We start from the raw sequence: 16,748 nt of genomic DNA, 5'->3' as shown, positions 1-16,748 counted from the left end.
TTGGACTAGATGACCTCCTGAGGTCCCTTCCAACCCTAATCTTCTATGATTCTATGAAACTGATGGCCTCCTAGTCAGGAAGGGGTTTACCCTCCCCCACCTTTGCAGGCAGCATTGCACAGTTAGCCAGGCACATTATGGAGTCCCCTTCTTTGAAGCATCAGGTTTTAGTTGTGGTCAGATGCAGGATATTGGACTTGATGGAGCAATGGTCTGACTGAGTATGGCAAATCTTGGGTTCAAATACATGGTTCATTGCAACCTCCTTGGAGAGGCAGTGTTGTTCAGTGGGTAGAGTACTAGATGGGGATTCATGAGACGTGGGTTCTATTCGCTGCCACTGATCTGCTGTGTGTCCTAGGGCAAGTCACGGCACCACTCGGTACCTCAAGGTCTCCTTTGTCTGTCTAGTTTATAAACTCTTTGGCGGGAGGGACTATCTGTTACTATCTACAGCATCTAGCATGCTGGGGCAACGCCAATCATAATCCTTGTGGCAGGGATTGGGATGTCACCTTTGTGCTGTACCATGCTCAGTTGTGGTGAATAGGGTAAGCATAAAGATCTCTACCAACACTGAAGACTATGGGAGTCACAGGGCTTCAACACCTGTCAAGATCAGCTCCATAATAATGCTTAATTTTTCCCCTTTTGCCTCCCCTTAGGCCAGCAGATCTCAATGGACATGTGCAGAATTTACCAGCTGGGTTTGGGATAAACTGCACGATTTGAGCAAGTGGCAACTAGTGGCTTTGGCGAGTTGAGCTAGAGACCTGACCATAGTGCAATTAGCAATCAAAGCTACCACTTAACCAAGGTAGTGGCTCCACCATCACGTCCCCCACCTCTTCCTGAAATTGTGCATTAACCAGGGGTGGGGGACGGGGAGGGCAGGAGAGGCCAATGGAGCAGGAAGCTGCAAAACGTCATCCTAAATGTAGATCATTTAAAGCTTACAAATCTTTATGGCAACAAAAGCTTGTAATAAAAAAAAAAGTGGTTATTAAATCTGTTCATTCCAAATTAAAAAAGCTGTGTCCATACATATTCATTAGAAACTATTAAACCTGTTAATTACCGAGCAGATGAACTGAAGGCCACGCTGTTGCGGGTCATCTCCTCTCCTGGGTGGAAGGGCTGTGGAGAAGCTGGGCTCTTACTCAGGAGCAGAGCTGAGCGAATCATTTGTAACCGAGAATTTATCCAATAAGCTTCACTGATTGCAAGTTCCCCAGATTTATTCATTATGTCACAAAAAAATCTCTTTTGAAAAATGTATTACTTAGAAGCCTGGTGCTTGGTCAAGTAAACCACATGGTATTGTTCCTATTCCCTGATAGGATACACATAACTCTTAGCAGGTCTCTAGTGCAAATGCTTGCAGAAAGTGACTTGAAGAAGCATTTTTTTTTTTTAACGAGTGTTGGAACATGCGCCCTTAAGGCGCACTTTCCACAAGCATCCGTGCTGCCAAAAACCTGAGTCTGCCTGTATGCAGGGAGCGACTGCACGAAAGATGCCAATACAACCCAAGCCACTGGAAATGGAAAGAAGTTTTGCACTGTTTCCTCAGCGCTACTCAGGGCCGGTTGTGCCTCGTTCAGCTTTGTGGACCGCTCCTCTCAGCATCACCAGCACAGTCACACCCAGGCCTCAGGCACGTGTTTCTTTAGCTTTCCTAGGGCCACCTGCTGAGAGACAGCAGAGCACTGAAGTAACTACATTGGTGTGAGTGGTGCATTAGTGTCAGGGCCCAAAAGATAAAGGGCCACAACCAAAGGGGCTGCCAGAGCATAGCAGGGCCCACTGGCTCCCCCCAGGGAACAGAGGACAACCCTGGGTCCCAGGTGGGAGCAGCCAGCAAGGATTCATGGAGAAGGCATGAGAGAATTGCAGCAGTGGGGGAATGCACGGGGACTGGAGATGGGTGATGCAGCTGCTTTGCATCAGGCTGGAAAGTTGGGGGGGGACTGAGGAGGGTTGGGGGAGGCAGTGGCAGACTGATGGGGGTGCAGGAGGGGGCCAGACCCCCAGGCACCAGCTTGAGGGGGGGGGGGGTGCCGGCTGGGGCCTTCACGACACGCCGGGGGGTGGGGGTGCAGGAAGCTCTGAGGGGGTGGCTGGATGGAGCCCGGGCGCAGTGGGGGGGGGGCAGGGAGCTGTGGGTGACCAGGAGGAGGCGCTACTCCCCCCCCCCGGCTACTCCCTGGCGGGGGGGGGGGGGTGAGGCTGCCCCACCCAGTAGGGGGAGCCAGCGCCAGATCTGATTGGGCTGGAGCGGGAGAAGTGAGCTCCACGTGGCAGGTAAGTGCAAGGGGGGGGACAGACTGCGGCGGAGCCCAGCCAAAGCCAGGGGAGTCACCGCCATGAGCGTCAGAAAGTCCCTGGGACACACGTGGAGGAAAGCCACGTGTTCCCGCCCCCCCCACAGGTACAGGACCCACCCCACCTGGGGACAGCTGGGGGGGGCGGTGCCATCTGGTGGGAGCCAGGGATCCCTCCTACCCTGTGTAGGGGGTGCATGAGGGTGGGGGAGGGGGACAAATGCGAGCATTGGCCTCTGGGTGCCAGAGACCCTGGTATGCCGTGAGGGGGGAGCTGGAAGGGCCAAGTAGGAACGGGGGAAGGGAGGTTGGAACAGCCTTGGATGGAGCTAGGGGCTGGACTGGAGCTGTTGAGGTGGAGGAATGGGGTCAGAGATCAGGGGGTCTGGCTTGGAGCTGGGGGGGATGGAGGAGGGGTTGGAACAGAACTGGAGGGAACCAAGTGGGGAGGGCTTGTGGGGGCTTGAAATATGGTGGGGGTGGATCAGGGAAGTGGGGGGGGGGGCAGCAAGGAAGCTAAAAGGGCCTGGAGGAGTCATTGGATCCAGGCTGGGGGAGCTGAGGGCTGGACTGAAGGAGGTGCGGGGGAGTTGGATCAGCACTGGAGGGGAGCAAGGGGGGCTGTGGAGGGAGCTTGGGGATGCGGCTGGACTGGGGCTAAGGGGGAGCTAGGCAGGAGTTGGAGGCTGCATTGGGGCAATGGGGGAGCTGGGGGTGCATTTTGAAATCAGGAAGGGGGCCCCTGGAGCCAAGTTACGCCATCAGAGCAGAGTCTCCTGACTTTGCCATTCAGCACATAGCCCGTGTTCAGCACACCAGAAAGCCCCGTGGGCTGGATTCATGCTGCCCCTCCTGCTGCAGTGTCTAGTCCCAAAAATGTGGTGAGAGGGGCTGCGGGTGTCACGGAGACGGCACTAGAGTCCAGGCCTGTCAAGCCCAGCTGGTAACGAAGACTCCATCACACGCCGTTCCCCTTCCACTCCTGGCTTCGCCTAATCAGTAGGTGTTACCTGCTGCCCCACGCTGAAACCCTGGCGCCTATTAACTGCCAGGTCCTTAAGGCAGGAACTTGTGTCTCGCTTGCAAAGCACCGGGTCCAATTCTGGAGCAATACAGGAGTTTTTTATAACGGCGACTGGCCAGATTGCTGCTGAGCAATGCAAGGCCCCTTCCCTTCTTAGGCTGTGTCTGCTGCCTCTGACATCCCGGCCAACCCGAGGGAGTTAGGGGCTGAGTTTCAGAGTGGACAGTGTCTCACCCTGGGAGCCTTCAACCAACTGCTGTGCTCGACCTCCCTTCCTTGGGGACAGAGTCCCTGCCTGAGGTCAGGGATGAAGCAGGCAGTGGAGAGGATGCTGATGATGCTGGGAGGACTTGGGGGAAGAGACCCTGAGCGGTCACTGCTTGGCCTCTTTCTGCTGGTGTCTGGAAGGTGGCTTTTGATTCTGGAAGAGTTACAGGGGCTCTAGGTCCCGAGGCTGCTTCGCCTGCATTGCATACTCCATATCCGCACCCCGCCAGAGCAGGATGTGTTCTGGCATTTGAGTTCATGACCTCCTAACGCCATCCCTGCAGAATCCCACTCTCTTCATCACATGCTTCCTGCACCCGGCCCTACAAAAACCACCTGCGCCTCTCTCAAGCCCCGGGAGCGCCAGCCACTTTGGAGGAGAGGGGAGAGCAGCCAGCGACTGGGCAGGGTGGGGGAGGCATCCCTCCAAACCAGTCAGCTGTCTGCTGGGGGTAGGGTGCACACACACACGGAGCAGGAGGGGAGTTGAGAGAGGGCTTGCTCCAGCCTCACTCTGGATAGTGACTGGAGCCGAAACGCACAGGCCCTAGAACAAGCAGAGATGGCGAGAACCTGGCTCCCCACAAGTTGATGGTTCCACAAAGGCTTTCACTCTCCCTGGTTCCCCCCCCCCCCAACAAAATGAAACCAAAACAAAAAAGTTTTCATCACCGGGGGACAAAACATCCCAGCTGCCGTGAGTTAGTTTGGGCTGCGGACAGCAAGGCTCAGATGGTCTCTCCTCCCTCAGGCCCTTCCTAGACCGCTGGGACCCTGGCTGCCTCCTGACGCATCAGGGGCAGGGGGCTCTTCTGGCAGCTTCAGATGGTGGGTAGGCCATAGTGAGACATAAAGGGCACAGCTGCAGGTCAAACGCATGGGAAAGAACCTCCCCACGGAGCTGCCGGCGGCCAGGAGAGCAGAGTAGCGAGAAGGGGAAAGGCAGGATCTTTGATGTGCTGCCAGCTTTCCCTCTGGCCTAGAACTGAATTGGCCTCAGACTGGGCCTTGGGAAAGATGCTGCCAGCATACGGCGTGCTGCCGCAAACTAAGCATGGCAGGGCCCCAGAGCTTTCTCTCCCCTTCTCGAGCCTGCAGCTCTGGAAAGGAGATAGTTGAAGGAACCTCAGGGTGGTGGAGGAGGGGGAGCTGCCCCAGGCTCCTGTAGCTAACCCTGACCTCCAATAAATGGACGTGGATTGGATACAAAGCCACACCAGCTTCACATTGGAAGAGAACTGGAGCTGGGCAGAGGGCTACCCCACAGGCCCTCCCAGCCCCTGCTCATTCCAGAACCTACCTTACCACAAGACTGAAGCAAGCTCGCATGCGAAGGCTGCAGGCTGTTCTGAGAAGAACATCTTATTAACAAAAGGAAAACAGCAGTAGGCAATCGTCCATCCCAGATCGCGTGACCTGGGGGCTATTGGGTGGGCAGTTGGGTTTGTTTGTTTCGCAGGAAATTTGCTCACGGAGCCGTGCTTTCAATGAAGACAAGACAATCATGATCAGCACGCCAGCTCCACCTTCCGGAGCAGAAGGCACCTGGCCCGCCAAGAGCCTCAGAACGGGCCCCGTGCTTCTCTTTCACAGCGTTGGTCGGTTTCTTTTTTTAAATGTCTACAGAGTGGCAAACCCTGCAGCATCCCGCTGAAGGAATTAAGAGACAAAGCAAACACATGGCATCAGATATTCCATCCTTTCTCCTCGAGTTCTCTGTCCCTCAGGATTCTCCTCTTTCTTTCTTAGCCTTCTGACTCAGCTCCCGGCAACGTGTGCCATGGAAACACCGGGCTCGACCATCCAGAACCCGGAACAGGGAGGGGCTCCAATGAGAACCCTCCCCAAGACTCCGCTCTAAGCCCACCCGAAGTGTGGGGGGCTCAGAAGGAACTTTCACCCACCGTGACATGAAACGTTGGGTAGAAACCACATGGGATCCAGCACTGAGGGGAACACCATGCAGGACATGAAACCATGCCACCTCACGCCAACTCTCCAATCACAGTCATTCGCTCACTTTGTTTTGTTTGTTCGGTGGTTGGTGGTTTTTGTTTGGCTGTAGTTTTTAAATGTTTTTTTTTCAGGACAGACCACTACAAAGAAGATGAGAGATGATGAAGGCGTGGGAAATTTACAAACTTTGCAGAGAGATTCTTGCATGGAGGTTGCGGCTTATGGAACAGACAGACGCCCGTCCCTACAGAGACAGCAAATATCCCTCTCTCTAGGCGTCCATCCGATGTGTTGATGTGATTAATTAACTCTTGATTGCTGTACACATGGTGGGTGATTTAAATCAACAGCATCTTTAGCATCTCTCCCAAATCGTAATGAAATTCAAACAAAATGATAACTCTGGTTGGTTGGTCAGTGCTGGGTTGGGATTGGAGGAGATGGCTCCAAAGGTATTAGCCAATCCTTGGGGCTGCCTATTCTATCACCATGCAGCACGGCAGGTGCTGGGAGAAATACTTGAAAAGCTCCGGGGTGGCACCAGGGCAGTTGGTCAGCTCCAACTCCTCCAGGTCTTGAAGTTGGACAAGGCCTGAGAGCCCAGTGGTGGTCAGCAGGGGGCACCCTGAAATCAGAAGGTGGACATGCCCAGGGAGTGAGAAGCTACCATGTACACCAAAGAGCTCAGCCCCTCCCTCTGCTTTGTGGGGTGGGGGCTGGATGGCTATCAATCAAAGCCATCTCTAAATGCAAGAGAGAGAGCAATGCCACGAAGCTCCACCCCGTGTCCCCTTCGTGATGACCCTGCCACTTGCGTGATTATCAGAGTTAGCTCCCTAAATCAATTCCCTCCCTTCACAGGGACCTCGGGCACTGGTGCACCTTGGTCCCTCCTGTTCTCTACCTTGGCACAAAATAGTTCAGGCTCCCGAGGCCTCCAAGGCTTTGACCTAATTCTGGTTGCTGAAGTGGGTGTGCCAGTGCTGGGTGGTGTTGGTGGCCTGTGATATACAGAGTTCAGACAAGATGATCTGGGGTTCCCTCTGGCCTTAAACTCTAGGGGTATGTCTACATTTCAAAAACCCCCACGGCTGCGAGTCCCAGATCTTGGGGCAACAGGCTTGCGGGCTCACACTACCCAGCTAAAAATAGCAGGGGGGACATTTGGGTTTGGGATGGAGCGTGGGTTTCAAGCCTCTCCCCTCTTGCTGGCTTTCAGACCCTCGGCTCCAGCCTGAGCCCCAAGGTCTATATGATTGTTTTTAGCCCCACAGCACAAGCCCTGGGACCCCAAGTTATCAGGCCTGGGTTCAGAGACTTGCAGGCCTGAGTCCCTAGGGCTGGGAAGGGCTGCTGTAGCATGCTCTCCCATCTGCAAGTAGCAGGACCAATCCACCCAACAGCCCTTCTCAGCAGCCCTGACCCTGCGGCATTCTCCCGTGACATCCTAGTGTTGGTTCACGAGATCATGATGCAACCGGGATTATCCCTGGTACCATGGCCCTGTCCCCAAGCTGAGTCTCCCCCTGCTCCAGTAACCAGTCTATCCGCTCAAGAATAAACCAGTGTTTGGATCTCACCAGCAAGAGATAACAGGCGCAAACTTCTCATGCCCAGGAGATGCTTCAGGCCAAAGTCTTGCACCTAAAACAGCAGAAGAGGGAGGGAGGGATCCTGGAACATCACTACAGTTTTGCTTTTCACTAGCAACATCCACTGGAAGATCTCTAAGCACTTTGCACACACCACTGAATTCAGCCTCACCTCTACGCAGGGCTGTGTAGCTATCATTTCCCTTTGACTGATGGGGGAAAAGAGGCACAGAGAGGATGTATGTCTTGACCAATGTCACAGCCGAGATAGATCCCAGATCCCCTGACTCCCAGTTCACTGCTCTAACCAACAGACACCAACGCTTGCTACATGCTGATTTACTGAGCGTGTACCTGCAGCAAGCTGTGCTGCGCTGCATCAGATGCCATGTATTCTACAGGCTCAACATGCATCCCAGGGAGAAGTTTTGGGGTAGTTTTATCCACCCATGATAATAATAGTACCCCAAGTCAGTCACTATTATCAGCACAATCATGTTCCTTATCACTTACACAGCATTTGTCATCCATCGATCTCAAAGCACAGCAGCCGAGGCAGCCATTGCAGAGAGAAAGCAGAGGAGGAGAAGATTTAATAGAGGAACCCTTTTCCAGTGGGTTAGTCACGCTTGACTGGGGAGATGCTTCCAAGGAGAGCTAACCAGAGCAAGGGGCATGATTTGCACTGTCTTTGTCTAGTCACCTACCTGGCAGCACCAGCGGAGATACAGGTTCCTCAGAGACGACATGGTGGATAGGTAACTGAGCCCTGTGTCTGTGATCCGCACACACCTGCAGACAGAAGCACAGTGTCACAAGAAGGATGCCAGTGGGGAAGGAAGGCGGAATCCTAACATCTCCCCCGAACAATTCCTACCGCCTGAACTGGGGGGCAGGCAGATGGAACAGACACACCCCGCTGGCTTTCAGAAAGGCAGGCATCTGAGGGAGATCGGAAGTCCTCCCTGAGTTCTGATGCCTGAAGGTGACCTCAAGGCCTTCACCCTCAGTGCCCTGTGCTTCTTCCTCTTCCTTCGCCTCCCACGGCCCCTACCCTCTGCTTCAAAGAATTACAGGGTCGGGGGAACTGGCGGGCTTAATGAGCTATGGAGCCTTTTGCCTCTAGATCAATTCATCTGCAATACAGGGCGTAGATAACTCAGAGTTACCATCATCTGATGACTGTTTGGTGGCCCTGTGCAATGCAAGTCTCACACAGAGGTGTCCATGTCACAAAAACTACCAGCGCAATTGGCAGCCTCCTAAGAGAGGCTCAGATGGGATGGGCATGGAGCCTGAACTTCATACCCACACCTAGGGGGTTCTACAGGGTAATATCCAGGGAAGGTGGCTCTGATGCTCTCCCCAATCTGTGGGGAACCAGCGAATTCATTTCCAGGGCTGTCCAGCCAAAATCTTTCATTGGCACTCGTCAATGGTGAGCTCAGTATGGGGCTCCACCTAGGGAACTATCTGAACCCTACTTCTCCAATGCTGGGGAAAAGCAGGATTCTGTGATGACATCTCCACCGGCACTTGAGGGCACCACACATGGCAAGATGCAAACAGGGAGAAAGGCCATGACTGTCCAGGGTGGGCCAGAGCCTCAGGCAGTGTCAGCCAGCCATCACTGGAGCGATGCCTGTTTACAGCAGCTGAGGGTCTGGCTTGGAGCAGCTGCTGGGGAGACTCTATGACCCAAATCAGGCCAGGGCAAGTGTGTTTTGTTAAAGGATGCCTGGTGCCTTTAAGGGGTGACGGGGCCAGTCACATCTATGCCACAATTAATTAGCTGCCTCTCAGCCTGGGTGAGCAGGACTATGAAGGATCAGGTGATAGCTTGAGGGCCACATGGGCCTTATAAAAGGACTGAGAGAGAGAACAATCTGGGAGCTGAAACCACAGGGAGCGGACAGGGGCCCCTTGAGCCAGCGTCTGACTCCAAGGGATTCTCCAAGGGAACCAGCCTGGGCACCCAGTGCTCTCTCCAGAGCCAGAAAGATGCTCAAAGGCAGCCCAGAGCATGGGATAAAGAGACGCCCCCAATGGGCAGAAGAACCTTTGGTTTGTTGGGACTTCTTAGCTTGGACTTTTGCTACCTTGGAAGGGGCTAAGGTTGTGTATGACTTGGCCAGAGGGCTAAGGCCCATCCCCAGCACAGATCAGTGTGTGGAGAGATGAGGTGACCCACCTTGGGGAAGGAAACTGAGGCAGGGAGTGCCAGCAGTGCCACATTCAGCAGCAGGGCATGCTGTGGAGTAGCCACACCCTCTGATACTCTGGCATTCTTTGCTTGAACTTCCTGCCCCTGTACTGATGGGTCAACACACTCGTTTCTGCCCACTTTCACATGCATCTCCCTTTGGAGACGAGTAGCAGGAAGCCCTCCGCTCAACAGGAGATCCTTTATTTCTTTAGGCCACTGGCAGGGGATGCTTTATACCTTCAGGAGTCTCCAGGGAGCATCACCATGCAAGGGAGTCCAGTGGCTAGTGGGAGGAGGAATCAGGTCAGGTCGGGCATCCAGGGCGGGGCCAATCTGAAACCATCCTGCTTTCACTCCCCAGCAGGGACCGCCTTCCTGCCTGGAAGACCCGCCCTGCCGCCCGGTGCCCCCTTTCCACCTGCGTCACATAAGAAAGCAGCAGGGGATGGTGGCGCAGAGCAGCAAAGACAGTGGGGGGTAGGGGGCGTGGAAGATGCTCCATGCGGAAGAAGTGGCTGACGGGGTAGGTGTGGTGTGGGAAGGGAGGGTGCAGCCTGCTGGAGGCCTCTGACATGACCGAAGAGGGAGGATGGAAGAGCAGGGAGGGAGGAAGGAGACTGCCCAGCACAGGTAAACTTGACTCCCACCCTTCACTTTAGAAACCTCAAGGCCAGATGCTCGCCGGCTGCAGATCAGCCTGGCTGCACTGAGCTGAGCAATAACAGCTCCCAGCAGCAGCAGGGCTGGCCCACAGGCTCCAATAACCAATGGGGGTTGACAATGTCCCGCCGGGCACTGCCTCGTGCTGTCAGCACGGGGCACAAACCGTGGAGCAGAGATGGGCCAGCGCAGCTGCAAAGCCTGCAACCCCACAACTCCAACCAAGCCCTTCCCAGGCTTGCAAGAGGTCCCAGGAGGTGCAGCGAGTTTGGTGCATTCCCCCGCCGCACCCCACTGCGTTTCATCACGGCCCCTTGCCCTGGCAGGCGCTGATGGGCAGGGACACCAGGAGGCTACTTCAGGTCTGGGAGCACTGGATGGCCTGTGCGCCTTGTGAGTGTCCTAGTCCAGGTCTGCAGGCTCCAGAGATTCCCCAAAACGGGGGAGGGGAGAGGAATTTGGCTCAGACCTATCTCCAACCATGTGTGAAGACATCCGGGCTAGAAGCAGGACGTATCCCCCCAACCTAGCTCCCCAAAGGCTGGCAGGGATATTACCCCTCCTTTCTGTCTCTTTCTCTTTCCCTGCCCCTCTTCTATTGGTCCTTTCTCTCCATTTCATACGTCGCCCCGGAGGAAGGCGGTTCCGTTCTGTGAAGAAACCATGTTTGCGGCCTTCAGGGCAGTTTTAGTTCACGCTTTTCCATGCACCATCCTCCCCGGCTTGTGGGGACTGAGGGGGATCAGCAACCTGAACACACCAGTGACTTTCCTCCCAGTGCGCTGGATGGGAAGGAATCACAGGCGCATTTCTCACCACAGCTGTTGATTAGCAATTTCGCCCCACAATCCCTGCGGCTCTGCAGTGTGTGAAGGGCGGCTCACAGCGGCTCCAGCCCTAGCCTCTCCCAGCCGGAGCTGCTGTAGGGAATGGAGCAGGAGCTTGAGCCGGCCTGTCCTCGCTTCTCCCAGCATGGGGTGCTAGAGGGAGAAGTGGTGTCAGGGGAGCTGACAGCTACTCTGATCCTGGGAGCTCCTGCAAGGGAGCTCCCAGCTGCTCCCCCTCCCTGGATGGACCCTGCAGAAGGCTCAGTTACCCACCTACCTGTCGAGCACAAGCTCCTCCAGTTTATGCAGGTCACAGGCAATATACTCCAAGGCCATGTCGGTGATCCGAGGGCACCACGACAGATCCAAGTTCCTCAGCTTCCGCAGGTTCTCGGCCACCAGCTCCACCCCGTCGTCAGTCACTTTGGAGCAGCCCGAGAGGCTCAGCACGCTCAAGTTGGGCAGGCTGTGCACCATGTTGACCACGCCGTGGTTGGTGATCTCCCAGCAGGAGTTGAGGCGCAGCGTGTGGGTGGTGTAGCCCTGCTTGGCGGTGAAGTAGGCCAAGGCCGTGTCCGTCACGTGGTAGGCCTGGAGGTTGAGCTCCGTCAGGTTGGGCAGCAGCTGCGAGATGGCGGCGATGGCGTCGTCCGCCACGTTGATGCAGTCGCTGACGCTCAGGGCCGTGATGCGGGCATTCAGGCTCGACCACAGGCCGGCCTCAGTGAAGTCATTGCAGCCGGAGAGCTCCAGGCGCACCACACCCTGCATCTGCTCCAGCATCACCTGCCAAGAGACATGCTGTCAAGTTCAAGGGGCACGGGACAATCCCCCTGCCACACTTCAGAGGTGCTGATGGGCCCAGTGCATCATCTCGGCTGACCTGTACGTCACAGGCCATTACATTCACCCCCATGTTGAGCACAATAACTGGTGTTGGACTAAAGAATTTCAGTTCTCAGGAGACTAAACTGTTGTGTGTCGCAGGCAGAGAACAGGCGCAGCAGTGCCCGAGGCCCCCGTAGCAGCAGGGAATTGATTATGTGGGATATGCCTACATGATCCTAGCAAGCAATCTATGCCCCATGCTGCAGAGGAAGGTGAAAACCCCCAAGGTCCCTGCCAGTCTGAGCTGGGGGGAAATTCCTTCCTCACCCCAACCTAGTGATCAGAATCAGATGGACCCGAAGAATCTGAGCAAGACGTGCCAGCCAACATCTAAGAGAAAGGCGTCTCTGTACCACCTTAAAGCACTTTTCCAGCCCACCTGGCTGGCCCATCTCCAGCTGCAGCCAATCCCTGATGCTTCAGAGGAAGGCAAAAAAAACCAAACACCAAAACCCAGAATACATCTGGCCAAGTGTGCATCGAGGAAAAAGCCCTTCCTGACCCCTGCAGGTGATTGGCTGAAGGCCTCAAGCATGAGATTTCTCCTCAGGATCCTCTGAATATCAGTCACACAAAGCTCTGTGAAAATGTCTCCCTAGCCTCTCCTTGGTTAGTTTCCATCCCACCTTCTTCCCTCCCGCCTCCCTCCCCTGCTCAATGACTGCCTTCTCTTTTCCTGGGTCACACACCGTTTGGCCCTGGAGCCAGCCCTGCCCTGTTGTGTGTCCTCTTAAAATTGCCCACATGGGCTCCACCTTACAGTGAAACCCAGCGTAAACGCACCCCATTGAACCAATGCAAACGTTTCCCCCAGGATTCGGGGGCCATCCTGTTTGCTGCTCTCTCTTACAGTCTCTGCTCTGCTGGAGACATTGAGCAGAGCAGATTCACAGAGGAGGCTACGAAGGGTTTTGGGTTCTGATTCGTGTGAAATTCTTTCTGGAGACGTAAGTTCTGCTGGCAAGCGATACACCCCATCAGCACAGCCTCGTGGAGCCTGTAACCACCAACTTTAGGCAGACCTGATTGGTGGGGCGTAGGCTGCATGCAAGCTCTGGTGACTATGCCAGTGAAGCTTACGCCCTCTTGGGTAGAAGCTCGAACCCGGGCTGGCTTACACCAGAGACAAGCCTGCATCCGGCGAGGACTGCATGTGAGGCCCAGCGGGTGTTCTAAGCACCCAGCGCGGCACATGGAAATTCAAGTACCACGAGGGCACCTAACAAATAAAACCCTGGTCTCCATTTAAAATGTAGGTCAGTACAGCTACGGCGCTCAAGGGTGGGAAAAATCGACACCCCCGAGTGCCATAACAACACTGACCTTGCCCCGGTGTAGACACAGCTACGCTAGGTCAATGGCAGAATGCCTCTGTCAACCCAGCTAGCGTTGCTCGAGGAATTGGTGTTTCTACAGTGAAGGCAAATCCCCCTCCATCTCGACAGAAGCTAGTTAAAGTGGGAACGAGTATGCTGGTAATGCTTACATGCTCCCAGAGGTGGCTCAGCTGTCGTGAGCTCTGCGGCCACGTCTACATTACAGGGTTATGCTGGCATAGCTACAGTGACAGAGTCACAGTGTAGACGTGATCACAGAGCTCACTACAGCAGAGCAACATCTGGGAGCACATGAGCATTACCAAGATACTCATGCCCACTTTAACACCAGCAAAGGAAATCCCCAGAGTAAAGATCTCTGTTGAGGACTATATTGCCTTTAAAACAACACGTAACATACAAATGCTTCATGCACACAGCTGAGCCTTCAACATACCATTAACTCTGCTCCTGGGTCCCCGCCCACTCTCCCCCTAGATTCCACAGTCCTCCTCATCCACAAGGCCCCTGTGGGCTCTAGACCACCGCTGTCCTCAGACAGATGTCACGTTCTGACCAGCGAGCTAGCCAGCCACCACACAAGCCGGAGCATCCCCTCACTCCAGCCTGTCCTCCTGCTACCGGCCAGACAGGATGCCTTGTCCCATCTTGACATTCCTAGTCCAGTGGCCACACCCCGCCCCACCTGCCATAGCATCTCTGCTCTCCACTCAATCCCACGCGCCCGCAAGAAGGAGGGAGGGAGCTCTTCTCGGCAGCTCCAGCAAGATGTAATTTGACTGTCCACCTTCCACCTGTCTCCCCTTCCCTTGGGTTAGTCACCAAGTCCCATGATGTAGCCTTAAGGAGCCAGGATGCAGCCAAAGCATCTCCCCTTCTTCTGCCTGGGTCCTGCACACTGCTCTGGCAGCAGTCGCCCAGCACCCAGCTGTCATCAGCTTACAAATCTGGGGGATTCTTTCCACCATGGCACTCACATCCCAAAGGTTTATCTGCCTGTAATCCATCAAGACACTTCCTGATGTGTGGCAGAGACTCCCTGCCCAGTAGCTGATGAGGGCTGGAAGACTAGGACCGGGCTTTACCAGCACACAGGGACGAGGGCCCTGCTGGACTGGATCCACACAGCAGGGTGGACTTTATGCTCATGGAGTATTGATGAGGAGCCTGGTGGGGTAGGGGAAGTATTGGGCCACATTAAAGCTAGACTTGGAAATGTAAATGCACCTTTCCTGTGTGCGAAGCAGCAGTGCATAGGAAGAAGGAATATCCCTTTAAATAGTTGTGAGCCGTCTCGTGGCGCTCACCGTACTCTGTGATTTAGTTGCCACCAGAAACTATCCAGAGCAGTAGGATGGACATAGCTGGGCCCAGTGTGCTTGCGTATAGTTGGTAAATATGGTTATTTGGAACCTAACGATGTGTGCAAAAGACACAATGATGGCATCTTGTGGGCATTGCAAACTTGGTCTAGTGGAGTAGGTATTTAGCTAAGTATCTAGAGACCTGGGTTCTAGTCCCCGTTCAATTGCTGGCCTTTTAGCTGACCCCTGGGCAAATCACTTAACCTTTCTGTGCCTTAGTTTCCCTATGTATAAAATGGGGAGCATACTTGCCTCCTTTGTATATTTTGGGCTCTGTGGATGAAAAGTCCCACAGAAAAGCTAGGTAGCAATATTATTATGGCCAGATTGTTTTAAAGGATAGTGGCATCTCAGCCTTTATTCTGCTCTATCCAAGGGTTGTGTCTGGGGACAGATTTCACTGGGAACACAGCAAGGAAGTGGCGGAAAAGATGGAGAGTCACAGAGTTTAAGGCCAGAAGGGGCCACCAGATCACATAGTCTGACCTTCTCTCCAGAAGGCCACCAACACTGCCCTGCACCCACACACTACACCCAACAACTACACTCAGCCACTGAAGACTGAAGGGTTCTGTGCCACAGGCCGAGAGCAGGACGGACTAACATTCACCAGGACCCTAGGTGACTGCAATGGCAGAGAATCAATTAAGTGAGCTACACCCAGATACTCCTGGCAAGTGACCCGTGACCTTGCGCTACAGAGGAAGGCGAGAACCTCCCAAGGTCACTACCTATCTGACCTGGGGGGCGTTCCTTCCTGACCCCACACAGGGTGATCAGCTAGACTCTGAGCATGTGAGCCAGAACCAGCCAGCCACACACCTGAGAGAGACCTCAGAGCCCTGCCCACCCCGCTCACCCCGCCCAGCATCCCATCTCTAGCTGTGGCCATTCCTGATGCTTCAGAAGATCAACTCCCTACCCCAGCATACATTGGAAGGGGAAAAAAATTCCTTCCTGACCTCTGCAGATGCCTGGCTAAAGCCTTGATGCATGAGCTTTTAGGAATATAAGCAATGAACCGGCAGTGCGTCCCAGGGCATCTCCCCCAGGGTGAGTCTCTCCCCTGGGCAGACTAAGGAGAGCTCAACTTGGAGGCCTTGCTCACCTCCCTAATGCTGCAGCGCTGCCAAGTGCAGTGACCAAGGAGTGATACGACCGTGCCCTGTGCATCATGATTGACTCAGGCTGACTCAGCTGCCTGGGGATGAGCAGGCCTCCCCCCCGCCCCCGACAGGAATTCCGGGCCCCAGGCCAGAACAGCCCCGCCCCTTCCGTGGCCCCTCCCACAGTCCACCCCCAGGCTCTTCCCCTCTCCCGCTCGCCGCCACATGTCCCCCCATCGTTTGGTCGCCCTCCTCTCTTCCACGCTCCCCCTTGCCCCAGGCAGCAAGCGACAGCTGGAGGGGCTGAGCGGGGAGCAAGGGCCAGGGATGGACGCGGCTGTGGGGAGGTCAAGCGGGGAAAGGGGTGTGTGAGAGAGGAGGGGGGCCAAGCGGGGCAGTGGGCTGGTAGAGAGGGACACTGCGGTGAACGGAGCAGAGCCAGGGTCAGAGCAGGGGTGGACGGTGAACGGGGACCACAGGCGGAACAGGTGGGATGAGGAGCTATCTTCCCCAAGGGGAAGCCATAGCCTGGGCCCCTTCTAAAATCACCAAGCCCCCTTAAAAATTGCCTGGCCCCTGGGCAATTGCTCCCGTGGGCGGCCTGGGCATGGGTGCTATGGTACGCCACACCCGCTCTCTCAGCTTGGTCTGCGACCTCCAGTGCTAACTTCTTGAGCTGCCAACCGGGGCAGCGGAGCTAGTATTCCAAGTGGAGGGAAGCCAGCTAGGTGGGTGGAGTGTGGGGGTGTCCAAGGAAAGGCTCTGTTTGAATCGCTGACACAGATCAGATGAGAGCTCCCAGCCTCCTGGGAGAGGGAGGAATCATGGGAATGTGTAGCCACTATATCTGGGTACCAAACGTTCTCTCTGGCCTCTGGCTACCGAATGAAATGGGCGTGTTTTCTCTTGCACTGCACTGCACTGCACTATGGCAAGTGAGACCTGGCTGGCCAGCATCAGCAGACAGCACAAAGAGTGAGATGCTAGGATGGTCTTGCGGCTAAGGCATTGGCCTAGACCTCAGGTCACGTGGAGTCAATGCCCGGCTCTATCACAGCCGTCTTATGTGACCTTGAACAAGTTACTTAAAATCCCTCTGGGCCTCAGTTGCCCATACGCTCAATGGCCGTAACAACGCTTCCTTCCCCTGGCTTCTTGCCTGAGAGCTCTTTGGGGCAGGGACTGTTTCTCACAGTG

General features: G+C 55.1%; 1 protein-coding gene across 1 annotated transcript in view; it reads right to left on the bottom strand.

Moving 5' to 3' along the window:
• Positions 1-4,023: 4,023 nt before the first annotated feature.
• The window catches only part of FBXL16 (F-box and leucine rich repeat protein 16), a 94,248-nt gene continuing 81,523 nt past the window's right edge, over positions 4,024-16,748 (bottom strand). The window contains exons 5-8 of the mRNA XM_067551092.1: positions 11,134-11,642; positions 7,871-7,955; positions 7,152-7,215; positions 4,024-6,196 (exon numbers count right to left, since the gene is read on the bottom strand). Coding sequence (XP_067407193.1) covers positions 6,048-6,196; positions 7,152-7,215; positions 7,871-7,955; positions 11,134-11,642 — 807 coding nt within the window. The 3' untranslated portion in view covers positions 4,024-6,047. The remainder of the gene's footprint in view (positions 6,197-7,151; positions 7,216-7,870; positions 7,956-11,133; positions 11,643-16,748) is intronic.

This window comes from Emydura macquarii, unplaced genomic scaffold (genome assembly GCF_026122565.2).
Source record: "Emydura macquarii macquarii isolate MOO-44397 ecotype Brisbane River unplaced genomic scaffold, CSIRO-AGI_Emac_v2 contig_1348, whole genome shotgun sequence".
Taxonomy (NCBI): Eukaryota; Metazoa; Chordata; order Testudines; family Chelidae; genus Emydura; species Emydura macquarii.
Note: the sequence above shows the minus strand (reverse complement) of the source record. Positions and strands in the feature narration are given on the sequence as shown.